The 26057-nt window shown below is 39.1% G+C and overlaps 4 protein-coding genes across 5 annotated transcripts; 1 reads left to right on the top strand and 3 right to left on the bottom strand.

The window, feature by feature from the left end:
• Positions 1–425: 425 nt before the first annotated feature.
• On the top strand, positions 426–9460 carry dcaf8 (DDB1 and CUL4 associated factor 8). The gene is made up of 13 exons (XM_067606362.1): positions 426–688; positions 1183–1256; positions 1369–1461; positions 1787–2427; positions 2672–2812; positions 2918–3012; positions 3363–3473; positions 3631–3761; positions 4417–4524; positions 4688–4818; positions 5125–5244; positions 6262–6378; positions 7212–9460. The coding sequence occupies exons 2-13, from the start codon at positions 1220–1222 to the stop codon at positions 7317–7319; spliced, it is 1833 nt and encodes a 610-aa protein (XP_067462463.1). The 5' UTR covers positions 426–688; positions 1183–1219; the 3' UTR covers positions 7320–9460.
• A 1249-nt stretch (positions 9461–10709) lies between these two features.
• ndc1 (NDC1 transmembrane nucleoporin) lies at positions 10710–19321 on the bottom strand. Of its 2 annotated transcripts, XM_067606360.1 has the most exons (18): positions 19166–19321; positions 18159–18279; positions 17969–18070; positions 17104–17278; positions 16889–17015; positions 16526–16634; positions 16210–16261; positions 15958–16090; positions 15310–15402; positions 15126–15207; positions 14825–14986; positions 14219–14479; positions 13742–13854; positions 13225–13275; positions 12699–12762; positions 12499–12599; positions 11793–11953; positions 10710–11678 (listed from the first exon to the last, which is right to left on the bottom strand). In XM_067606360.1, exons 1-18 carry the CDS (start codon positions 19202–19204, stop codon positions 11615–11617), a joined length of 2010 nt encoding a protein of 669 aa, XP_067462461.1. In that variant the 5' UTR covers positions 19205–19321; the 3' UTR covers positions 10710–11614. The 2 variants fall into 2 exon arrangements, with proteins under 2 accessions (XP_067462461.1, XP_067462462.1); XM_067606361.1 differs by lacking the exon at positions 13225–13275.
• A 71-nt stretch (positions 19322–19392) lies between these two features.
• Positions 19393–21341, bottom strand: zgc:113691 (uncharacterized protein LOC503529 homolog). The gene has a single exon (XM_067606368.1). The coding sequence runs from the start codon at positions 20512–20514 to the stop codon at positions 19756–19758; it is 759 nt and encodes a 252-aa protein (XP_067462469.1). The 5' UTR covers positions 20515–21341; the 3' UTR covers positions 19393–19755.
• Positions 21342–21854: 513 nt separating this feature from the next.
• yipf1 (Yip1 domain family, member 1) lies at positions 21855–26054 on the bottom strand. The gene is made up of 10 exons (XM_067606367.1): positions 25947–26054; positions 25550–25674; positions 25180–25337; positions 24999–25079; positions 24770–24857; positions 24545–24661; positions 24301–24467; positions 23610–23792; positions 22793–22899; positions 21855–22483 (listed from the first exon to the last, which is right to left on the bottom strand). Exons 2-9 carry the CDS (start codon positions 25581–25583, stop codon positions 22813–22815), a joined length of 915 nt encoding a protein of 304 aa, XP_067462468.1. The 5' UTR covers positions 25584–25674; positions 25947–26054; the 3' UTR covers positions 21855–22483; positions 22793–22812.
• Positions 26055–26057: the final 3 nt, after the last annotated feature.

The following is a 26057-nucleotide window of genomic DNA, read 5'->3' as shown; positions in this document are numbered from 1 at the left end:
GGGGATCCAGCAGGGGCCCAGCAGTAGCCCATTTTCAAACTCCAAAGTGACACTAAAAGATGAATGAATGAGGAATTTGTTTGAGTATTGAAAATACTAGTCATGCTTTGATCTCCATTCTAGAAACAGTCTGGTGATATATTATTATTATTATTATCATCATCATCATCATTCTCTTATTATTGTCATTATTATGAATGCTGTTATAATTATTATAATTATATTATAATTATCATAATAATAATGATGATAATAATGATACTACTACTACTACTACTACTACTACTACTACTACTACTAATAATAATAATAATAATAACAATAACAATAATAATAATAACAATTATAACAATAATAATAATAATATTTCTGTTCTGCAAACTTCCGGTGAAAAAAAGAAAAAAAGCGAGCACGACACCGGAAATGGAACTACAAAAAACAGAAGCTGAACCGTCAAAACATAAACAGAGCAGTCAACCTTGTTTGAACGCAGCAAGAGCCTGTTTATATAGTCTGTCTTTTACCAAAAAGCTTTATGCACGCATTCCTAATGTCGTGTGTTTTCCTTCAGAGAATTCTTAGTCGAGGCACTTAGCTCAATTGCTAAGTTGTGAGGAGGGGAAAATCAATCTGCAGTAAAGATTAGGACTAAACTAAGAAGTACGCCTCGTCGGGCCTTCGAGTAGAGGTAACGCTAGCTATGCTAGTTAGCCACTGCAAGCAATGCTAGCTGCTTGCTCGGTGTTTTGACAACCAGCTGTTAACCAGAGCCGAGAGCAGTATTTTAGTTTCGATATTTGCTAGCCTGGTACATGCTAGTTAGCTTTAGCTCATGTCAATAACAGTGTCAGGTAGTAGAGCACTCGTTATTTTGCAGAAGACAATGCAGTATTAAACACCACAAAGGAAAATAGGGCATTAGTCAGGCCTGTGAGCCAGCTAGCAAGCGATTTTTTTGTTTATGCCGTTACTAGCGTCTCTAGATAGGTTGTAAAATTAGCCTAGTTCTTAGTTTGGGAGCTACGGAGCTAACTGTTAACTTACGCCCCTCGGCACTATGTCCGACGTGCAAGCAATGATGTCGGTTGACTTATGCGTACAAGTTGTTTAATCTTAATTTGTGCATTTGTGAATATAGCCAAAAGCCAACCTAAATATTTGTTTTGTGTGTGACACTCATAGGTTCTCCCTCGGGTCGACGTAGGACAAAAGAGACAGAATGGCAGAGGCTGACAGCAAATCCACAGTGCTTAACGGTAAAGGACCAGTGCCAGACAATAACTAGACTATTTATACTGAATATAAGTGTGCAAACTCTATGCTCCTCATCTATGCCAGTTATTCACAGAGCATCTGTGGTTTTACTAGGTGGGTCTGAAGAAAAAGAACCAGGAGAAGATCAACACAAGGAAGGAGATGCCTCTGGAAGCAGAGAGGGTCAAACACAGTCTTCCCAGGATGGTAATCCCACCCTACTACTTTAACAGCTCTTTAAAAAAACCTTATGTTGCTAATATTGTTATGTCTGGTAGAAACTTTGCCTAATTATTTTACTTCATTATGCACATATTTTAAATGTGTTTGTTGATCTTTACTGCTGTGTTACTCTGCTATTCCTTACATTGTTGTAGTTTAATTTTCTGTTTTGTATGCCGCCTAATATGACTTAACATTGATGAAGTTTACATAAAACGTGAGCTGCCGTTGCACACCTTTTATTAAATCTCCCAGTGAGACAGTAATGTCATAACCTTCTCCGTGGCTCTGGCCTTCCCTATTTCTGTAGGTCCCAAAGAAACAAGAGAGGCGTCTGGAGACAAGCCTATGCCAGATGTGGAAGGAGAGACAGGAGCAAACCAAGAGGGAGAGGAGGAAGAGGACACGGACAGCATGGATGGCAGCGGCCTCTACTCCCTGACTGAAGATGGAGAAAGAGAGAGTGAGGGAGGCAGACGAGAGAGGGCAAAGGAAAAAGATGGTGGGAAAAGGGCAGCTAGAAAGAGAAACAGACCCGGCGGTGGCAACAACCACTCCTCCAGCTCTGATGAGGATGAGGATGAGGAGGAGGACGAAGAACAGAAAGATGAGGAAGATGACGATGAGGCTATGGAGGCATGGCTGGGAGCAGAGCTCCGTGATCTGCGTGGGCCCATATGGCGGGCAGTACCCTCGCTGCGCTCCAGAGAGATCGGAAGGGACTCACACCAGTTTGTGAGGCGTGTGTGTGGAGCCCGCGGACTCGTGCAGAGGCTGGAGCTCCAGGGCCGACTGGAGAGGCACACGGGCTGCGTCAACACATTGCACTTCAACCCCTCAGGCACACGCCTGGCATCAGGCAGCGATGACCTGCGAGTGGTGATCTGGGACTGGGCCATCCGTCGTGCTGAGCTGGAGTTTGATAGCGGCCACAAGAGCAATGTCTTTCAGGTGAGGGAAAGCAAAGAAACAGATTGTAATGCAGGGATGGGATCAAAACAGAATAAATTTCTCATTTGTCTTTCAAAATATTTCTCTGATCTCTGAATAACTCAGGTCTGCAATTGATTAATGGTAAATTAAATCCATCTGAAGTTGTAAAAACTGTAGATTGAAGTGACTGTGAGTGAGTTATCAATGTATATTGTGGTCAGAAACTTAAAATCAGTTTTCTCCCTGCCCACTGTGTGCATAGGCAAAGTTCCTGCCTCACAGCGGAGACTCCACCTTGGCCATGTGTGCTAGAGATGGTCAGATCAGAGTGGCTGAGCTCTCTGCCACCCAGCGCTGCAAGAACACCAAGCGGGTAGCACAGCACAAAGGGGCAGCACATAAGGTGATTGTTTTTGTTTTGATTGCTCTGTTGTCTTGAAGTTGAAGTACACTGTTTCTCATTTGTGTGTGTGTGTGTGTGTGTGTGTTTGGTATATTTTAATTTCAGCTGGCCCTCGAGCCAGATTCCCCCTGCTCCTTTCTGTCTGCTGGAGAGGATGCTGTTGTGTTTGGTATTGACCTGCGTCTAGATCGTCCCGCCAAGTGAGTGATACCGTTGCTGGGGTTTATCAAGTTTGTATTTTCTAGTTAGTTAGGTCAGATAGAAGATTTTCTTCAGAATTTCAAAACGGACTGCTGGTGCACCACACTTTTGAACCTCAGTATTTTTGATTTTTGTTGAGGTGTTGATACAACTATTTTTAAGCCATAGTTTTGAGTTGTCATGCAAATATCCTGTTTCTTAGTCAATGTTGATGAACTTCCACGTTTGAACATGTTCCTCTTTGCTAGTTTTCCTGTCTTTGCCATACGTCATCATGATTTCTAAACTTTTTCCCTCGCCGCTGCTAAGACCGGTTTTTCCTTTCTGTCTCCTTATCTTTGTGTGGCAGTAAGCTGGTGGTTGTAAAGGAGGGTGACAAAAAAGTGGGGCTGTACACCATCTTTGTCAACCCAGCAAAGACACACCACTTTGCTGTGGGCGGGAGAGATCAGTATGTGAGGTAGGAACCAGCTTGCAGTAATTATTTTACTAATAATGCAAACAGAATCTTACGGAAAAGTATAATAATGTTTGATATCATCTATTAATATATCTTGGATATACTCTAACTCCTCACTACTTTTTTCTTTTCTTACTGTTTCTTCTACTCTCTTTAGGATCTACGACCAGAGGAAGATTAATGAGAACGATAATAACGGTGTACTGAAAAAGTTTTGTCCTTCACATCTGGTATCCAGCGAGTCCAAAACCAACATAACCTGCCTCGTGTACAGCCACGATGGCACAGGTAAAAAAAAAACAAAAAAATAAAACACTAAGTATGAAAAGAAAGAAACTGACATATTCTTAAAAACAATTGTCTTACATTTTCTTATCAGAAGCACAACAAAATGAAAGAAATGAAGCAGCTTGCATGCAGTGTGTACAGATATAATTTAACATCTCTATGGCATTATGTAATTTCCATCAAAACCCTCCCTTAATCCAATTAGAAATGTAGGTTTGAATTCAATTTGACTAGACTGCATCTTCTAATTGCTCATTCAGTAATGTTGTGGAAATATTGAAAATGATGAGGCTTGTTTCTGTGCCTTTTAAAAATGCTGATACTTCCTGCCATTCCCAGCCATCCTGATGCAAGTACCATGCAATATCAGCGTCACTCAAATAGGTTCAGCTCTATTCTCCCTCAATAAAAAATCATCAGTGTGCATTAACCTTTTCATAACACCAGTAAGTTCAGGTGTAGGGCCAGTCAGAGGAATTTAAAGTCAAATTAATATATATTTTTCTTAGATTAACAATTTAGCTGAGCTTGTTTGAATCATTTATGAGTAGTAAAATGCATAAAGGGAAATTAAACACAACAGTTTAACTCATGTCTAGCTGGTAATAATCCTTAACAGTCATCATTAAGTGTTAATTTTTTTTTCATCTGTCAGAGCTCCTGGCCAGCTACAACGACGAGGACATCTACCTGTTTGACTCCAACCACAGTGACGGGGCGGACTATCGCAGGAGATATAAGGGACACCGCAATAATGCCACAGGTGTTCAATTCAGTTCCCAATTACAGCAGTAATTTATTACAATAACAAGTGCCTTTTATAACTTTATATGTATTGGGACATTCCTTCTTAAACTACTGTACATCTACGCTGTAAAGAGAAATTTTGGGCAGACGGACTGACATTAACCACCTCTTTCTCACAGTGAAGGGTGTGAACTTCTACGGGCCCTGCAGTGAGTTTGTGGTCAGTGGCAGTGACTGTGGACACATTTACTTGTGGGACAAGTACTCTGCTCGCATCGTCCAGTTTATGGAGGGAGACAGAGGAGGAGTGGTGAGTCAAAGATGGAGAGAAGAATATATATTTTTGTTGGGTTCAAAGATGACTTGGGAAAAGCTGGACAAACACATTGGTAGCTGGTTGTGTTACTAGTGTTGTTTAATATTTGATTGTGATAGAAATTCACTTGGTCTATGTCCTGGTTTTACTAAATGAAGCTGTTATCTGTTGTATATCTTCTTTGACAGCAGAGTTAGCTTTTTGCTGCCGAGACATTCACCCCAAGGATATTCTTTGTGAAGTCTCCTTTCATCTTTATACTTTAATCTCAGTCTTTCCCTCCACCGTTGTCAACTACAGGTGAACTGTTTGGAGCCACATCCTCATCTGCCAGGAATGGCCACCAGTGGCCTGGATCATGATATCAAGCTGTGGGCCCCCACTGCCGAGACCCCCACAGGACTCAAGGGCTTAAAAGAGGTATTATGTTCTATTCTAACGTTTTACTTTTTACTCTGCTCTAGCTTAATTGTGGAGACTGTGGACACAGCTGTGGATTGGACAGATATTTTGATATTTAATGGTGGCTCAGATGTTTAAAGTGGCTTGTTTTGGAAGTTTTAATCCTTACATTTGCTTTTGTGTCTAGTTTTTTCTGAATAGTTGACTGACTGCTCATGTTGTTGTAAAGCTATGTGTAGTGTAGGGCTGCAACTAACACTTCTTTTCATCATCAATTAATCTGTCGATTATTTTCTTGATTAATTGATTAGCTGTTTGGTCAACAAAATCTTAGAAAATGGTGAAAAAATGTCGTCCACTGTTTCCCAAAGCCCAAAATGATGTCCTCAAATGTCTGCTTTTGTCCTGACCAACAGTCCACAACCCAAAGATGTTCAGTTTATTATCAGAGAAAACTGAAGAATACAGAAAATATTAAGTTAAGACTTTATTGTCCTACAGGGAAATTTGCCTTGGACACACAATGCTGTTGCTGTACAGTGCCAAATAATTCAACATTACTATACATCATACATCTCATAAATGCAGTGATTAAAAAGTATAATCAATTACACATTTAAGAAGCTGGAATCAGGGAATTTTGACTTTTTTTTCTTTAAAAAATGACTCAAAAGGATCAGTCGATGATCAAAATGGGTGGCGATGTGTTTAATAATTGGCAACTAATTGATTAATTGACTAATAATAAGATGTTATCATAATGTGATAGAAAAGATGGCCAAAACTACAAAAACTAAGACCACGAAGGTAAAAGAAATGTTAGGCCATGACCTAATTAGCAGAACCGATTATGTTACATATATTACAGTGAGACATGAGGCAGTTCAGGAGTCTATTTTTTGGGTTGTAATAACTTTATTATGAGAAATCAAGGAAGGGTAATGCGATTTTGTATCAGGGACGTGTTTGCAGAGCGCGTATACTCTTGTTCCCCACATTCACACCTGTAATAAATGGTTTGTTGTATTTGTCAAGGTGATGAAGAAAAACAAGCGGGAGCGCGATGAGGACAGCATGCGGCACGGCGACCAGTACGACACCCAGCTGCTGTGGTTCCTGATGAGACACATGAGAAACAGACGGCCCCCAAGGGTGAGCTCTCAGACTAATACGCCAGACCTTGTGAACTTAGCGAGAGGCTTTGGTAGAACACAGTTGATCTTAGCTTGAATTACAGTTTATTGGGTCACCGTTCAGTTGGAGGTCACAAGTAAGCTGTTAATGATGATGTTACTGGTGACGACATTCAATTAAAGATACCATGTGCAATATTTGACCACTAGCAGCGCTATTCCGCTTATTGGCAGCTGGTGGCAGTAATGTGCAAAGCTTAACTATGCACCTGCAAAGACTGCAAGGTAGCAAACATGGATGTGAACAATAAACAATTTAAAATGAATAAAACAGTTGGCTTTGCAAATATTTTATGAGGAAGGAAATGCGTTCACCATGTTAGGCCTGAGGGATACACACTGGTGAAACACACTAAATGTAAACACAACTTTGGTTTGTTAACAAGAAAACTTCGGGTTGTGTGTCACGCACATATAACATTTTTTGCCTATACAGTTTTTCCTCTTTTAAGCTCCTCTATGATGGAGGAGTTATCTGTGAATCAAATTTGTAAGAGATTATTGTTATAAACTCAGCATCCACCAAGTATGTTTAGTCTGTCATGGAGGTCAAGAGAGCAACATGAACATAAAAATTTGTTATCGCTATGGTCATCTGGAGGCAGGGTCTCCTGGAATGAAATGTACAGAAATTTGCATTCCAGTGTGGATTTATTTGTAATTTTGTGCTGAAAATGCACAGTACGCTTTCCAACTTTAAAGACTGAGGTGGCGAGATGTTTACTCGCTGTTGAAGCCCGAACAGTCTCATTCTTATTTTTCTCTGTTCTCTTCTCCCCTGTCTCGATCCAGGCTCGTCGTGAGGGTGCAGACGCAGACACGGATGAGTCCTGGAGCTCTCCAGATTCCTCTGATGAAGAGGAAGGAGGTCCAGACCATGTCCAGTGCATGTCCTCCTGAGCCGCACACACACATACACACACACACACACACACACACACACACATACACATGCATACATACATATACACACACACTTTATTGCCCTTGAATTGATGCACATAGGCAAGCACTATTGACACACTGGCACAATCAAACACTGATGAGCCACAGACTTGTTTTTTTTTTCTTTTTTCTTTTTTTTTTTTGGTTTATTTTTACACACACATACTCACACATATAAACACATACATTTACTTAAACATACTGTTGAGGCAGAGTGACAAGAGATGCTTAACGCCTGGTTTCCCAGCAGTTACAAGTGTGAAAAGGCAGACTACAGAGTGCATACACGCTTCCAGAATCCTGATTTTTTTTTTTGACAGTTGTATGAAGAGGTCTAGTGAGTGCTTACATCCCTATAAATAACTTGGAGGCCCCCTGTGTGTCCATACATTATCTATTTGCTCTACCTAGCCCCGGAAAGATGTACTGTGCGTGTATGGCAACAAGCACCTCCACTTTTACGCACCCTGTAGTAAGCTATACATCACCAGCACACAATCTGTCCCCCTCTCTCTTAGTAACACACCTCTTGCTCTCCACCTCGACCTTTCTGTGCTGAAGAAGAGGGGTTCCGCAGGGAGGAAGGGCCTAGAATCGCAACCCTCAAACCATCCCCGAAATGTGACTTCCTTTAAGATTTGAACTTTGAGAGGGAAACTCCCCCCCAGTGGCCCTCACCGCATCACCCCCCCAGTCTCTCATACTGATTTCTGGCCCTGAAGCTTGAGCAGCTAGTCGCATTTATCACACGTTTGCTCTCCGAGGACTACTAAATCTCTACATGCTGCACCACCCTACATGCTGCCCTCAGCTACTCCCTCCCCTCCTCTTTTCCATCACCCTCCCCTCACTACTGGGTGCACTTTGAATCAGGGATGCTTTAGTTTGAGACACAGACAAAAACGTGCACTAAGTATGTGATTTTCAGGGGGGAAGGGCCGTTGTCTTGTACGATGCTTGTATCTCTCATTGGAAAAATCCACAGTGAAATTTAGTTGATTTTTTTTTTTTTGTTGTTGTTGTTTTGAGTGGGGGGATATTTTTTGCACTTGAGCGTTTCTTGACTGAACTCCAGCCAAAAGGAAGGAGGTTTCTTTTGCTTCCACCAGCCTTTTCCTCCTCCTTCCATCCTGGCATCTGTCTTTGACAGGAAATCTCCAGTTCACCTCTTTCAGTGAACATAAAAATGCAGAGATAGCAGGTGTTCAGCATGTGCATAGGATATAAGGACTGATTATGGGCTCTGGTGGGGGACTGTGTGATTTTTTTTTTTTTAGAGCCAGAACCGACCTGGATCAAATTGCAATTGAAACGCTGCCCATGAGCCAATTGAGATAGGAGTGATAAAGGGCTGCAGTTGTTTATGTGGTTCCTTAAGCGTCTCAAATCAATTGCTTAATTATATTTTTCAGATAAAACGTTTGAACCAGGTCGGCCAGCACACCGCTCATGAGGAATCCTCTGTCTGTGCTGTTTTAACATTGGCTCAAAGAGGAGGACAGGGGGGCATCGGGGTCAATTATGCTTGCCAGTCATTTGTTGTGTGAGAGCGATAAAGTCCAGCTTTTCTCATTTTCTATGAGAACTCTAGTTAGTAGAATTTATATGTACATATATAAATATATATTAAAACTGTAAAAAAAAAAAAAAAATCAACTTTAGCAAATGCTGTTTGACTTTAAAAAAAAAGATGTCAAAACATTTGATTGGTATTGATGCAGAGGTTTATATTCTATATGAGGACAAAGTACTTTTGAAATTCAGAGCAAAAAAGTTGACTTGAGGCACCATTTGTGTTCAGTTTTTCCTTTACGAATGACATCCCTCTGTTATGAACAGAACCGCTGTCATTTCAAGTATTGAAGTTTTGAATCTCTTTCTTGTTCAAGAAAAAAAAAAAATCAGTATTTCCTTTATAGATCTTGATCCATCATTTGAAACAGTTGAATCCAGATTTTCCCACTGGCTATTTTTGGCATCTTGTATACATAATAAGGCTTTTGATGAACAATTTTTTTCCACCACTGCCTAAAATTGCGTTCTACCAGTTCAGTTGGAAATATGTACAATTCGTGCAATAAACAAAAAAGACAGTGCTCTTGATGTTGTCATTTCATGGTCTCCTTCTGTGTTGAAATTCATATATTTAGTTTGTCCAGTAGTAGTATTGTCCAATTTCATGACAAAAGATTACAATTAGTGAGTCACTACACTTCATGTTGTTGTCAGAAGACTCTCATTTGATAAACAGAAAGGCTAATGATCAAACTTCCTTTGAAAGTGACTGACGATATCTTATTTCAATAATAGTTACTAGTCAGTATTAATGTTCAATAAATGAACATCATTGACCTGACTTTAAAACTAACTCCAAACCCATGGTATTATGACTACAGTGCATCTCAATTGAAACGTCAACAATTTCCAGTCATTACCAATATGATTTATTTTGTTTTGATTGGTAATATTTTATTGATTACAATGGATAATATAGTCTCATTCCCTCAATAACTGACTGTCATTTTTTTTGCACTTCGTTGTATTGTAGATTTTATTTTAAATGGATAAACTTTCCATTTTTGCATCAATCTACACTCAATAACCCATAATGACAAAGTGAAAACAGGTTTTTAGATGCAAATTTATTAAAAGTCAGTAACAGAAATCTCTCTCATAGAAGTATTCAGACCTTTAATTCAGTATTTTGTGGAAGCACACCAGGATTCGGACAGTTTATCCCATTCATAATAAAATATTATTAAGACAGCACTCAAATTATTACTTTATGTTCAAATATTTTTCCTCCTTTCAGTTGTTACCATTGCGCACATTGAGAAAGGCATGAGACTCTGAGCAGAATCTCTGCTGACTCATTCAAGTTTGTTTTGTGGAATTCACCATCCAGAACATATTAGAGCCAAATGTGTTGAACAGAGAGGTCGTTGTGTGCACATACCATCCTGTATTTATGACAGGTGCAGGCCAACTGAGTCAACGAAGTAAAGAAGTAATGTCCACACGCTGGATTTTAGCTTCCCAAAAAGTTATTGGACTAAAAAAACCCAACTAGGTCTTCACTTTAAAACTTTTATATGATAAGAGCTGACAGCAAGCCTTTGTTTAGCTTGATATACCTGTTTGCCTAAGGGCATGTAAATGCACTGTGTAGAGCTGCATATCCCCTTGCATAAATCCTTGCAATAAGTCACCTGATGTAATATTTTATCAATATGCAGAATGAGCACCACAGTGCTGGGAGAAACTATGCATCATTTCTGATGAAGAAAATAATAAAGCATTTACTATGTGCTCACTTCAGCTGAGTAATGATGAAAACCTTGGAAATATTATTTACATAATGTTTTTATTCAATAGGTTGTGAGTGGGAATTTAAACTCAATGCATGTTGGCAGTGACCATCAAAACATATTTACCCACACATGTAACCAGTCAGTCTCGATCCTTGATCTCACATGAATGACAGTTTAATTTCATATGAACGAACCTGACGAAAAACATCAGCTAACGTACAAAACAGGTGTCTCGATGTAAATCTGATTACAGTATCGTTTCTCGTTGGCGAACCTAAGCTGATGTGCGCAGCTGTAAACCGGTTCTCCAGGCTGGTGTTTAGAACAAAACCAGATCTAAGAAAATACATTTTCAGAATACACTCTCCCAACACCTGTGAAACTGAAGAGCTCCCGTAACACAGAACACATTCCTGACAACCCTCTCACTCACATCTGATGCAAAAATGTTTTCAGATCACATAGATATAATTCAGGCGGACAGAAGATGTAGTATGAAACCAAAAACAACATACATAATTCATTATAGACAGCCCTTATCAACTCATCCCAGTGAGCACGAGTCAAATGTGATTACTTGATATGCTCTTGTGAAACAAATGAATCAAACATGGAATGAGCTGCTTATCCACACAATCAGCTAGTTTAAGTTTCCCAAAAGCAGGAGGTGACAGTCTTTTATAACCCCTGCCAACCTGGTTCAGTCTGTCAGTTGGACTTTGCCACCTCATGCGTGTGAGAGATGTGATCTAGCCTATCAAATACAATCCGCCACGACATAGTGCAGACATAAATATTAAAAGAGGCACTATCATGGGCTTTCACTCATTCCTTCACTTAAGCTGATGTGCATGCACACACGCGCACACACACACACGCACACACACACAAATCACACTAATAAGAATCAGAAGGCACAAGAGCCGAGTGTCAGTTGTGTTATTCCTTGTACTCCAGAAACTGTTGCAATCGTTTCCGGTGCTCTGCAGACATCTGAACAGCACTGAGGATAAAAGAAAAACAGCAAGAATTAGTAGGCTCATCATGAGAAATGTTTTTTTTATTATACAAAAAAAAAAAAAAAAAAAGTTCTGATTTTATTCACACCCAGCCTTACTTTAAGTGATCTCCAAAAGTGGTTGTTATCCTGTAGATGGCAGTCTTGAGCGTGGCCCTGAGAGCGAAGCGCAGTGTTTTGTAAGTTGAGTCTCCCATGCTGCTCGTTGACCTGACGGGCTTACTGGAGGCGTGAGGCAGTTTGAAGTGTCGATCTACTGCCTGTAGACAAAGAGGACACACAACCCAAAGCAAAAATGTTGTTATATGTTTATTTATATGTTCTCAATGCATCGTTATTGCACTGACAAAGCACTCTTGAGAGTTCAAGTTCCATCTATGGAGTGAATGTCGATGACTAAGTTACATTTAAACAATAAGTCCATGTTCCAGTTAAAGACAAAATACCTTCTGCCTGATTGACCCACATGAATTTGCTTTTTAAACAGTGGAATTTCATTTGTGTTTCTTACTGACAGCTTTCATTTGATAAACTCTACAAAATTTGACAATTTTGATGAACTGACTGTTTTAACTTTGTCAATCTGTGCAAGCACCAAGAACTGCACATTTTTTGTTTTCAAGGAACAAGGTTCAGTGCAAAGTTTGTATTCAACCACAGATTGTTGCCAATTCTCTCTCACACACACACACACACTCAGTAAAGTACAACAAATACAGTTATGAAATTTGATAGTCAAATTTTTAAAATCACAGTTTCTACACTATTATTATCAGGATAGCTACAGTAAATCATAATAGCTTACCTCTTGTAAGACAAGCATGCAACTGAGAATGTTGGGTAATGCAGTCTGTACAACGCCAAACTGGTCTTCTGAGTAAGAGGCTTGAACAAGGTAAGACAGCCCTGGATGGATGATATTAGAGCACATAGTAATGTACATGTTGGATCAAGAGGACACGAGATGTACATCCAATGAAAATAAAGTCCACCAGCTCTTCTTACCCTCTAAAGCCCAGATGTGAGCCTGGCTGTCTGCAAACAGAGCTTGACTGGAGGCTTCTGGGAGCTGCAAGAGAAACTGTTAGCTAGCAGGAGTTCTCTTGTGAACAGACAGATGTACATTTACATCAGAGTGATGAATTAGTTTTAGTGAAACTACACTACTCATGCATGCGTGATTAATGGAAGATACATAAACCTCAAAAAGCAAGGAAGACTGACCCAACTAGTTTCTACGAATAGAATAGTGCAATGTACTATTACATTATATTATGCACTTTACTTGACACCTTAATTCAAACTTTTAAAAAGGTAATTAGTAAGGATAATTAACAAGGATGTAACAGACAGATGGGTGGAAGGATCTACGTTAGTAATGCCTACACAATTAAACCCAAAACCATGGATAAATTAGTGATGCTGCAGGGTGGGGAAACCAAGTGGAAATCTACAGATGAGAGCATGCAGGGAGCCCCTCACAGTGTTCAGCACCTAAGGGAGAGAGCTTGCACATGCCACACATCCTTACCTTGTTAAACAAATACATTATCAGCACCCGCTTTGCCAAGAAATTTTTAACCTGAATGGGACAAAGGTGTTTTGCTATCAAAACTTATCAAGAAAATTTTACACAAATGAAGAAATTACAAGTAATTATTAGTAAAATAGATGAGCAATCAGGATACAGGTAAGACACATATCCCCAGCTACTGTTCAGAATTTGGTCCTAATTTCAGTCACACTCGTGCTGGCGGCACAGAAGTGTTTGGTGAGATTGAGTTATGAACGAGGAAAGTGGAGCTTTGTCCATCTTCCCACCTGCACACACTTGTCCAGTCGCTATGAAAAGCAGGTATCACTGTCTGATCGTCGGTTTAGGAAAGTTATAAAAAAAAAATCAGATGATGCAGGGTCCTCTGTATGACGCTTCTTATGTTAGCCCAGCACGACTAAACGTTAAGTATGAAAACTCTTATGTCCGAAGCACAATGCTGGACATTCTATCAAACACATTGTAATGCTCCTTTGTGACGAGGCTGAAGTACCTGTTCTTTTCTGTTCTGGAGGAACTGAGCCAGGAGACTTGGTTTGGAGGATTCCTGCTTTGGACTGGGAACTGAGGCAGGGGATGACGGGGGACTGCCATTGGCCAGTGAATCTGCACCGAGACAGAGGCTCAATCATAAATGTGAACCTTCAAGAAAGCTGGATTGACAGATGTGTATTCATTTACATTGAGTGCTAAATTTGAGTCATTGACACAATAGCACCTACCAGAATGCTAGAAGTTCAAAACTACTAGCAATAGCTGAACATCAGTTCAGTCATTTAAGTTGAAAAAACATATATATATTTAAAGCTAAAAATGACTATAACAATTAACATTTGCTCCAGAGGTGTGTTACTCATTTCAAAAAAGACCAGCATCAGCATCTTTTTAACAAATCCCTGTGTCTAAAATTGGATTTTAAAGTGTCAGTTTGATCTGAGTGACTATTCATCTTTCAGTAGGCTCCTCTCACCTGTGGAGGTGGACCAGAGTTTTGGGGCTCTCCTCATGATGTGTGGGCTCTGCACGGATCCGTGCCATGGCGAGCATTGTTCTACTGGAGTGGTGAGACGCCGCAGGCCCGGAGAAGCAAAGGGGCTATTCAGGTCAGGGGTGAATGGTGCCGTCAGGGGGCTCGAAGGACCACCAACGATGGAGCGGGCAAAGACAGAGGCCGGTGTTTTCATGAGTAAAGTGGGCCTGGGGCTCATAAGATCCTCTGTGCCTGAGGTTACTTTTAAGGTTAAAAGAAGAAAGGAATACAAAACATAGGAGGATGATCATTAAACAACAACATTTACATTTAAAAAAAAAAAAAAACTTCTCATGATAGCAGATGGAATGTATGACTATTACCTGGTAATTAGTCCTCTAATTACTACTTACAAAAGTAATTTAAATACAGTGTGTAAAATTGTACTACACCCGCAGCTACATAAAATATATAAAACACATATGTTAGCAGAACTTTAAAGACAGATATTTTCTAATTACTCTTCTGTAAATGTCTGAATCTTTGCATCAAATGTTCATTCTTGACAAGTCTTCACTTATCAACCAGTGGTATGTAGCAATGTACCTGATGCCTCCGATGAAGTCTTCCTTTCACTTCCAGTAGATAGTGATTTTGCCCTGCCATTGGTTGCTATAGTATCATGATAGGCTATGAGTCTCTGAGTCAGATCAGCCAGCAGAGACAAACACTCCTTGCTGATGGCATTCCAGTTATGAGGATGGCCACCTGAGAAAGACAGAAATAAAAATGTAAATACATTTAGCTTTAAGCTACTTAAAAAGAACATTGCACATTTAAGAGTCGCTTAAATGCAAGAAGCAAAAACAGTATAAGCAAGGATCCTTTTTCTGCCAGGACAACACACCTGGCTGACTCAGACTGAAGACCTCACAGCGTCGTGACGGGGAGTGTTGAGACAGCAGAGCCAAGTCCTGCAGGGCTAGAAACTAAAATTTGGAGGAAGACGTGTCAAAATCCAAACATTTTTCAATAAGCAGGAACACAAAAATGGGGCAACTTGAAAGAAGCTGACTGGATGTTTTATCTACCTTCAATATCATTGGATGCTTGTCAGTAAGAACTTTTGGAAGACACTGGTGGATATCATCAGTAAAAGATGACTGCACAGGAAAACTGTACACCTGCAGACAACAGAAAACACATTAGATAACATTACCTTTAAGTCAAGCTCCTCAAGCATAAATTTAACTGTTCGCTTAAGACGATTATGGGGGATTGAACAAAAACCTGAACAAAATCCCATTAAGTCTGGTGCTCTTCAGGTCCATGGACATTCAAAGCAATGGCAACACTGCCCCCTAGTGTCTCTAAATAATTAAAAGAGGTGATGTCTTTACCTTGAAATACAACACTCCACCTTTAAGCCGATTACAGACATGATTTGGCCTTCAGAATGGATTATTAGAAACTGGACTAAGTGTGCTATTTTATGGTGGTTGCCACATTAATCTTTGCTAAAGTCTGAGTAGTAAAACCAGGGATTACTACTAATCTAAATAAAAATGTTGACGCCCCCTGTAATGAGAATTTAAACCAGAAATTACTGCAAAGAAACAACCATAGTTTGTCAGAGAAAACTCCTTCACTTCAGTGTTTAGTCACCTTTGTATTTAAGTACAGTGAGACTTTGGGTTTTGCAGTGTTAAGGGGTTGCATAAATGTATAGATACACATACCTCAGTGACAAAGATCCTAAAGAGCAGCAGTGTGATGTACCATGTGCAGAGGAGGAAGGTGGCACTGATCCACAGGTGGTAGAACAGGGACAAGTCCAGCAGTCCGGCGAAGGTGTCGAGAGGATTGTCAGAGCTGGAGGGCGAGATCGCACACAAATACATGTATGAAATCAATTCAGTGAAAACGCACTGTGAGGAAGACATTTACAGTGATGCTCGTTTAGTCATATGTGACCCAGAAACCACACTGACCTGTTCAAATGAAGATTGAGCGTTTTACAGATCCATGCCCTCGGAATGTAACCTGTTAATATCAAAGTATAATATTTTATTTATATATCACTTTTAGGAACTTTGTACAGAAGAAGGAGTGATAAGAACGAAGCTGAACCACAATAACTGACCAACACACTAAACGTGTCATTGTGCAGTTTGATCTAATGTTTAGGGAGCTCTGAGAGCAAATGTCCAATTTCCTTCAGATGTTGGGACACATCAGCGGTCCACCTAACTGACCAAATCTGACACTTTATCTCTGAAGTTTCATTTGTAAAGAGAGGTCACTTACCCAAAAATAAATACACTATAATGTAGTTCCTGATAGAGTAAAGTGCTTGAGTGGCACTGCACTTCACCACCAGAGGTAGGGATCCCTTAAAGCGAAGGTACTTGTATTGCTAAAGGAAAAATAGGAAGCGGTGATAATCAGCACTAATATAAGCTGCCATTCAAAGGACATTGCCTGTATTTTCATTTTTCTAAAAAACAAATTTACACAGAACTGTAGAGGTCAATGAATGATAACTCTAAATGAGAGAGAGAGGCACTGTCTGTGAATTTGAGACTGAGCCATTCAGGCAAAAATGGATCCTAAATGTTCAGTCTTTGCATCATTATCAGACAGATAAATGAGTAAGTTCCTATCACATACCTGAACAGTGTGGAAAGAAACATAGTTCATGTTGTGGATCACACCCAATAGACTGTGAGAAAATCCTACAAAGGCTCCTGCCAGCAGAAGAATGAGGTGATACTCATTCAGACACATCTGAGGGGAGCTGTCGATGTTGAGAACAAATTGGGACAATTAGACTATTAATGACGCATGTAAAGCTCAATGTGATAATGTGTGTGGCAGCTCCTTACCCATCACTCTGTGTACAAGGGTAACCGAGCGTCTCGTATCTGCCCCCGATGGTGACGGCACAACACCAGGCCACGATTATTCCCATGATACAGTGGGCCAAGGAGTTAACAAACTGACGAGGGTGGAGCAGCTGACCCAAAAGGGCGATTTTTGAGCATGGGATTGTTGGGATGACTGAAAGGAAACAGAAAAAAATGACAAAGTTACAACAAAAACTTGACATGTAGCCAAACTATCCAACTATTTTGCTAAACACTGCATTCTTTGAATGTCTGTTACAACAAGAAGTGTAATTTGGAACCATTTTTAGCAATCATAACAACTCATGATTATGCTAAAGCAGTGCCAAAACAACTAATTAAATAAAATCAGTGCCAATTAGTTAATTGGTTATCTTAGTCATTTATCTAGAAAAACGTACATTTTGATCATAGTTTCAAAAAGCAAAGAGTTCATTGCTTTTCTCTTTTTCATAGTTTCATATTACAAATGACTTATCTAATGGATCAAAATAAGAAAGGTGTTTTTAAGATTCCTCTGGGCTGATTTCAAAACATCTATTGATTACTCCATTAATAAAAAAAGATGACTGTTATCATGTAGTTCTTATTCGGTCCATAATGTAGTCTTATTAAAATGTTATCATATGCACTTTGTTTCCTATTCCTGGCTGAGATGTTTGATGTATTTACTTGAGATCTCAGTCTGTCTCAGTGTTTTCTGTAGTGTATAAACTAAACAGATGAGCTGTCAAACAAAACATTCAAGTAACCCTTCAGTTGCAAGACAACAAGACATCCCTAAAGACAAAGTCAGACATCTACTTTTGCAGCATTCTTTTAACTCCCTGCTCCTGACACTCACCTGTATAATACTCGAGGTTCAGGAACCCAACCATGAGGATCACTCCGCATAGCAGGATGAGGGAGAAGATGGCACTTCCACTCCCTAAGAGGGACAGACATTCTGCAGGACAACGAAGTGTGCAGTCAGTTAGTTTACAACAGGAAAACTGAGTTAATGATCAAATGTCACACTGAAGGTAGAGGCTGACCTGATATCGTCTGGATTGGGTGGAGAAGACTGAATCCGCTGAGGATCACAAAAACGGCTTTGGTGGGTGGCAACAAGAGGACAGCCCAAGCAATACTAGCCGCAGCTCTCCAACAAATCACCTGAACAGTGCAGTTAATCATTATTATATCCATGATATTAACTGATCAATAGCTGGTAAAACTATGTAATTTAAAGAAAGACAAAGTTACGTTACTTTCAAAGGTTGTAAAAGAAAAAAAAAAAGTATGTAAGGTGGTTCAACCACTTCTCTTCATAAAACCTGCTGCTACTTTGCCTAGTCCCAATATTTGTGATGTAAATCTGAATGATGGGAGATGCAGTAATATACGTTATTGTAAGGAGTTTTAATTAGTCAAGTTTGATCGTTTTAACCCTGATAAATTAAATTGCAAGCTTTGACGTAATATCTACCCAGTCAGTAGCTTTTTACATTAAAACAGTACGTTTGAAATTGATTATTTTATTATCTGTTCTTCAGCAGTAGACGCTATTGACCATCTGCTCTTTCGGTATGTACATACATACACATTTTTTGAAAGAACGTTCACATATTTTGACATGGTCGTTCACAAAAATAATTTAATCATTTATTTTACTGGGTAAGTAAAATGACTAACAGACGCCCCTTTTTAATTTATGTCTGTTTGATTCTGTTCATGTTTTGCAAAGTCTCATCATACAGCTACATATTAAGGGGTAAGTTAATACTATTCATTTTACGTGCTCCTGTTTCCTTTTTTTTTCTCTACAGTATATGTTCAAATCGTGTGCCTGATTTCTTTACTTCTTTATCGTTGCCTTTCTTGTTCTGTAAATTGTTTTTATGTGTTTTTTGTGTGTTAATTAACGCTGAAAAGTGCTAAGTTAGCTCTCAGAGGGTAGCATAAATAGATCAGGCTACTTAGGAGCTAGCACGCTAGCACCGGCGACATATATTTATTCTTTTTATGAATGAAAAACCAATTTTAAAAAAAAAGGACTCACCTTACGGACAAACCAACAACTTTGCTCTGCAGAAAACATGTTGTTTAGACAAATGGAGAACCAGCTGGCGACAATAATCTCTCCGGCTCTCCTGCTGTCAAAACTATTTTCCTCTGTTTCCCATATCGCGCCACATGCATTCAAAGGACCTCTGAAGGACCCCTAGTAAAAGTTGTCCATCTTCCTGCCTGTTGCCAGACTCTCACAGCCACAACGGTTTGGTCTAAATTTTACAGTCTATGATTTAAATGAGCTTTTTCAGCTGAAACTTATATATATTTATATATATGTTCAAACTAAATGGCCTATGTATGGAGCCCCGCCTGGTTCAACGGCAAAGGCTCATACGTTATAGTTTTTTGTTTTTTTAAAGTTAAGTTACATTTGAACAAGCACTATGACAACAACTTTTTCACTGCATTAAATTACACAAGGCACCAATAAATCAAATCAGTCATAAATGAGCTTAAAAATGTTTCAATTGTATCTTGTTTTACTTTTTGAGTCATCTACAGATATATAAACATTACTCCAAGTATTTTTAATGTCTCTGCTTTACTTTCTCAAGAGTTTTCAGTCAGTGGGTCAAGTCAGTTCTGAATCCCTTTGGTTTCATCATGCATGAAAGCTTTCTTGTCATGATGATAGCCATTTCCATAAGTTGTAAAACTATGTTTATCCAAAACAGTCTTTTTGTCATTGTCACGAGAGAATGACTTGGTCTCAAATGCATTAACTGGAAGCTTTTGGGATGAACTGACGGACATCTCTGTTTGAATTGCTCTATGGACAACTGGTTTCTGTCCAGGTTTCTGGATAATTGCAGGAAGGGCAAGCTGTTCCCTCTGGGCCTTCTTGTCTTCCCACAATTTCAGCAGACGGCGTTGATTATTTGTCATATCCTTGAGATTTTGCTGCAATGACTGCACTTGATCTTCCAAAAGTGTTTTAGAGGTGACTGTATTTGCCAACTCAGATGTCAAATCATCAATAGTCAGACTGAGTTTCCCAGCCTTCTCTAACAGGGAACTGCACTCACGATCCTTTTCATGCAAGTCATTGATTATGTCCTTAGTGGTCTTTCCATTGAACTTAGGGCTGCACTCAAGTCCAATCTCTGTACGAAGAGTCTTCACTTGTTTCCTCAGGTCCTTGTTGTCCATGGTCAAGGTCTTCAGTTTCTGTTTTAGAGCCTCAGTTGAACGCAGCCTTGACTCGTACTGTCTGAGTTTTTCTCTGAGAACACTTTCCCTGTGCATGGCATCATCTCTTTCCTTTCTGCATTTCTCCAAAAGTTTTAAGGTCTCAAATTTGGACACTTTTTCACCTTTGACATTTGAGGTTGCCATCCTAGGGTAAGGTTCCCAAAACACAATATGAAAAATGAAATATTATAAAGGCATTTTCTTTTTTAAAAATTGTTATTACTTACAGGCTCTTCAAATAGTCCTTGAGCACTGTGTTGGTAAATTCACTTCTCAAGCACGAGCAACTACCTGCACGCCTGAGACAGAGGCAGGTGACATTCCTCTAAGAGGGTTATCTGTTTGACAGGCAGCTCCTGTGTAACTCAAAGCTGGGGCTAGAATGACCATTAATTAGGGCGCCACCATCCCTTTGACACAGTTTCAAGTGACACAATTTTTTTCCCCTATTTTGTTAATTAATCTAAAAACCTTGCCCTTAATAATCCATGGAAATATGAAACATAGACTTAAGCGATGTCACCTGCATATAAGATGCTCACTATAAGCTTCTGTGTAGGAAACAGGCTTTACATAAGTAACATTTTCCACTGCAGGTGATCTGTGCATCCAAACAGTGACACCGTAGATTCTATCGGTTTCCTCGGGCCACACACACACACACGACAGTTTAGATGGATGAATTGGAAAAACAGCAGCGGCAGCCAAATGTCCACTTTTAAAGTTGGACGCTCTCTTTGAAATGTTGAAGTTATACGTATTAGTTACAATCTCTCCCTTAAATATTTAAAATGTCAAACTGTTGAAATGTACTGGCGGCCTTTAATGCTGTCGAAAGCTGATAGAAAAGAGTCACGTTGCCTACACGTGTGGGACCCGGGGTGATTTAAGGTTATTATGTCAAATGCTTCAACGAATTATATGAGCAAAAAGCATTTACTATTATTTTAAGCATTTATCTGATTACATTACATTTTTTCATTTAGGAGACGCTTTTATCCAAAGCGACGTATATCTGAGACTGATATTTTATATGATGCAACAATCCAGAATCACTAGCCCTTTGGGGAAGTAAACACACTGTTATTACAGATAACAAACATGTAGAAAGATACCATTTATTTTTCATAAATGAAATGACAAAAATTTGCAGTGATAAAATTTTGTGTTTTAGTAAAATTCTATTCATACTTTTAGAATTTTTTTTTAAAGGTTTGATGCTAGATTCAGGCAGTGTTTAGCATAGGCCATCCTTGTTTTAGATATTCATAATTAAATTCTTCAGAAAACAATTTAAATGTTAACTAACAGAAACAGTATTTAAACAATCTGTACATTGAGCTTAATTGGTAAATTATGAATACACCTAAAATTGCTATAAAATTGGCTTTGGTGGAATGTAAATGTATTACTAGTATGATAACAGTGATGATTTATAGTAATTAATAGCAAAGGATCTTACTTTTTTTCCCCCCCAAGAAACATTGAGAAATTATATATTTAATTCCATACATTTTATCAAATGCAGTTTGTCATTGAAAGAAATCATAAAAAAATAATTATACAAGTTGTAAATCTCTTGGACATTTAGGATGGGTCTTTGGCATTAGTTGACAGCACTTATGGTTACATCTGTTTGAAGAAAAGACAATAACTTTGTTGAATATCTCACCCAAACCTGTAGATGTTTTGCTGTTCATCCAGAAATTTCTGTATACAAAGTATATTAGCCAAATCCCATTAAAACTTGCATATATATATATAAAAAAACTTGCATATACAAAATGCCTTTGATGCCACCAACATTACTGCACAGACTGGTTATCTAAATATTTTAACATAATAGCTATAAAGCGGAAAACTACCATACTATAAGAGCTCCCGTGTGCTGAGTGACACCATACCACCTTTATCTTTAAAAAAAGTTTAGAACCCATCCAGTTAGAAATAACATACTTGGTACTAGTGTACATTTTCAGAGGTCATGCAGTTGAACCATACACACTGGGTTTTAAGGATTAAGCCAGAATGTCCAAGTGCAGGTGAAATCCAGACGACCCATGACTTCATCACCACAGCAACCCGATTCTCTCTAATAAGGCAACAGGAGAACCTGCAATTTAAAAAAGAATAACACTTGCTTTGGGAAGGAGAAATCATGTAAAGGAAGTCCGGTGTCAGATGTTCAGCTCTAGCAGATCAGAAAATCTCATGCACTCAAGCCAAAACCAATAAAATAGGCCAACAATTTAGAGCTGCTACTGAAGCAGGGACTTGTCATTCTAAACACAACAAAGTGTGAATATAAAAATGGCTATGAGAAAGTATCAAGAGGGGAAATATGACTTACATGTATCAGGTTATTAGTGTATTTATACAATGGGATCATGGCTTAAAAAGATTCAGTGTCACGTTTGTTTACCTTCAGACAATGAAAGGCTTTCATTGCAAGGGACTTGCTTTGATCACCTCTTTTGCAGTGGAATTTTCAACTAGTAGTGCTGGTTCTGGTTTGCTGAAGAAATAGGCCTGAAAAACCAAACAAACAGAGAAAAGAGTGTGAGAGAACCTGGCAAAGAAAGCAATTACAGGATTGATAGAAACTACTCATCAATCAAGAACTAAACCCGGAGTGTCTGTGAGCAACTATGCAGCAAATGCTTGGTGTTACAGGAGAGAATACGGCATTCTTGCAAACCATTAATCTTGGTCGGCTTTCAGACACGAGCTTACTTTGTAGACTAATTACGTGAATGTGACCAGACATATGATACTCCCGTGGACCTGACAGGATTCACATTAAGAAGTGCACTAACAGCCCAATCTCACACCAGTTAGCAAATGCGGTCACAGTTTCCGATGAAGAGAGTCTCTCCAGAGGGAGTTGACACTTGACACTATCAGGTTAAGTAATTTCCCAGAAACACACAGGGAGGAGCATGCACAAAATATCAGTGTAGTGTGATGTCTGTGATGACACCGCCAAGGTGGGTCACAGCTTGACCGTGTTACTGGGATCAAATGAGATTGAGTCAATCATTGTTGTTATCTACACCGAGATGGATGCGCAAGCTTGAATCTACAGGATTAGTGCAGATGTAGTTTGCCAAACCAGAACAATGAACACAGGATTGTATTTCTCCAAACAGATTTATTTTCCATATCTCTGAAATTTGGAATTAGCTCTACCAGTAAAGTTATGTAAAAGCAGTACCATGATTATAGAAAGGCACAGTTACCTTGCATCCAACAGCGAGCAGGACATTGAGCACCACTATGGCTGACATGATAGCTATGATAACTTTGGGGTGGTCATCCCTGACTGCAGGCCAGAAAGTCAACGCCAGGACTGAACCAGAGAGGCAGAGCGCCACCACGATGGAGCACCACCTCAGCCATTCATATGGGATGATCCAAAGGACCTTGTTTAGGAAACAACAGTGGATTTTAAAATAAGTGTCTCAGACACCAACAACACTCTAAATGTGTTCATGATTCAGGGAGAAATAAGAAGACTGCAAATGTATTGGAGCCACATTATATTACATTATCATTAAGGGCCAACTCAATACACATGCATAGAAAAATTCATCACATGTGTTCTAAATCTTTTAAACAATTCAGTGTGTTACTGAGATGTTATCTTCTGTTGAATATGCTGCTAAGAAGTGGTTCATGCAAACTCTGTTATTTTGTTCTCTAGTCTCAAATTAAAGTTGTCAAAATTGTAAAAATTATATAAAAAGGATCTTTCTGATCAACTATTTTTAGCTGTATTGAAAATGCATCACATCTTGATACCAATGTAGAAGGTGCGGGTGACATGGATACAATCTTGGATACAAAATCTGATGCCTATATTTATTGTGGTATTGTAATTGTTCTGGAAATTCACATCATATAGACATTATATAAAACTTTAGGTCTTACCACTGCAGGTATGTAAATGGAGAGGGAATATCCATAGACACAGACAATCTCCATAAAGGAATATGACACCAAGTTCATGATCTTGTTGTTTCTCCATAGCAGGAACCCCCAAAGGGCAAGAGGCACCAGCCAAGCATAGCTGAAGATCGCTGTTGCAGCTATGGTCACTGGAATTAAAAAAAAAACAAACAAATGAAATTTACAGTTTTCTCTCGCCTTCATCTTGAGCAAGTGAGCCACTTACCTTTTCGAAACTCTGGAGTATATCTGTAGTTTGGTTTGCCTAGGTGCACCAGAAAGTTGGATATGTTTCCACTGATGGCAATGGCAAATACAAGAGTTGTGCAAATCCAGAATGGTCCTGAAAGCACACAAAACAAGCATTAGAACTTAAGTTTGTGTGCTAATTTGGTTTCTCCAGAACAACTTTATTACAAGTATTAATATATTAAACTGTTGAAGTGCTAACCATAGAGATCAGGATTTCTACGAAGGTAGACATGAATAAAGTTCTTCCCAGGCCATGGCAGCACTGATCCAACGATTCTTTCCTTCACCTGAAAGAAATGTTAGTAACCATCACATTGGTAGGCTAATCTAGGCTACATTTGTAATTCTTTTTTTCTGAGGCAATTCATATTACAAGACAAGTTGGTGTAATGTTTAATAGTCATTAAATGAAATAGTAAATATATTACATGATGGGTCTCGATGTCAAAAAACCTTTGGTAGTACTCAAATGTCCAGAAAGGGGCACTTTTCTTTTGCCCAGAGAGAAGCTTCAATTGAAAAAGAAGGAAAGTGACAACAACAAAAGATTATCAAATGAACATTTGTAGCAAAAATATTTAAAAGCTCAAAAAAAAGTCTTGTCCTGACCTCTGTCTCGTCATCATTGCCAAGTGGGTCCTCATTATCAACATCAGGAGTGAAGCCAGTAGCTTTTCTCTGCTTCTCAGGGTTGACAACATCATCCTCAATGCTTATGGTCGTTGCATCTCTATTGGCTTCTAACAGATTGCCAGCTTCTTCAAATTCTTGACATAGATATAAAGAAAGTATTAACCACAAGTTTTGACAGTTTTCTGAGAGAGCGAGATATGCATTTTTTTCAATCCACCATTACATTGTAGCACAGGAAGAGAGAGATGTGCGTATGTGAAGGCCACATATGCTGAGAAAGCGCATGGCAAGTTAAATAAAGGAACTTGATTTCCTAGTCACACAACAGCTTAATGATGACACCTACCTTGAAATTGAAAGGGATCCTTTGCTGACGCCATTCTTTACAAGGATTCACTCCCAGTAACGAGTCTACCAGGAACTTATCGGCAAGTTAATGTTGCACGGATGCAACAATATGTTCTTAGAGAGCTGTAAAGAAGAGCTTTCATGAGTATTTGTACTTTACCCATATGCCATTACTGGTTTTAAACGTTTTAAACTATGGACAATACACCTGAAGAGACAGTGCTACAAGTTGGCTAACGTTAGTAAGTTAGTTAAGTTAGCAAGCTCCACTTGACAGCTCAGCAACAACTTATAACAGTTACACATAACATTGGGACCATTAAAATCATCCTCGGTTGTACTTAAAAAGTAAACGCATAGTTCTGGATATAGTCTTGAAATAATACATTCCTTACCAAGTTATCTTCCAATAATCATTTCACTTCTCTAGCTAAATTAGCGTTACTTGGAGCAGGATCTACTAGCCATGTAAACAAGACTTCTTCCTGTCGTTTTCAAAGTAATGG

This window comes from Thunnus thynnus, chromosome 12 (assembly GCF_963924715.1).
Source record: "Thunnus thynnus chromosome 12, fThuThy2.1, whole genome shotgun sequence".
Lineage (NCBI taxonomy): Eukaryota > Metazoa > Chordata > Actinopteri > Scombriformes > Scombridae > Thunnus > Thunnus thynnus.
The sequence above is the reverse complement of the archived record's forward strand: the minus strand, read 5'-3'. Positions and strand labels throughout refer to the sequence as shown.

Excerpts from the sequence above, each read along its gene's own strand:
- dcaf8 (XM_067606362.1), top strand. The coding sequence starts at position 1,220 with ATGGCAGAGGCTGACAGCAAATCCACAGTGCTTAACG. Across the intron at positions 2,813-2,917 it reads ACAAAGGGGCAGCACATAAG|CTGGCCCTCGAGCCAGATTC; the intron begins GTGATTGTTTTT and ends TTTTAATTTCAG. Across the intron at positions 3,474-3,630 it reads GGGAGAGATCAGTATGTGAG|GATCTACGACCAGAGGAAGA; the intron begins GTAGGAACCAGC and ends TACTCTCTTTAG.
- ndc1 (XM_067606360.1), bottom strand. The coding sequence starts at position 19,204 with ATGTTTTCTGCAGAGCAAAGTTGTTGGTTTGTCCGTAAG. Across the intron at positions 13,855-14,218 it reads ACTCTGGTCCACCTCCACAG|ATTCACTGGCCAATGGCAGT; the intron begins GTGAGAGGAGCC and ends GTCTCGGTGCAG. Across the intron at positions 12,763-13,224 it reads TAATGTATTTGTTTAACAAG|CTCCCAGAAGCCTCCAGTCA; the intron begins GTAAGGATGTGT and ends TTTCTCTTGCAG.
- zgc:113691 (XM_067606368.1), bottom strand. The coding sequence starts at position 20,514 with ATGGCAACCTCAAATGTCAAAGGTGAAAAAGTGTCCAAATTTGAGACC.
- yipf1 (XM_067606367.1), bottom strand. The coding sequence starts at position 25,583 with ATGGCGTCAGCAAAGGATCCCTTTCAATTTCAAG. Across the intron at positions 24,662-24,769 it reads TAGAAATCCTGATCTCTATG|GACCATTCTGGATTTGCACA; the intron begins GTTAGCACTTCA and ends GTGTGCTTTCAG. Across the intron at positions 23,793-24,300 it reads CCATTTACATACCTGCAGTG|GTCCTTTGGATCATCCCATA; the intron begins GTAAGACCTAAA and ends TTCCTAAACAAG.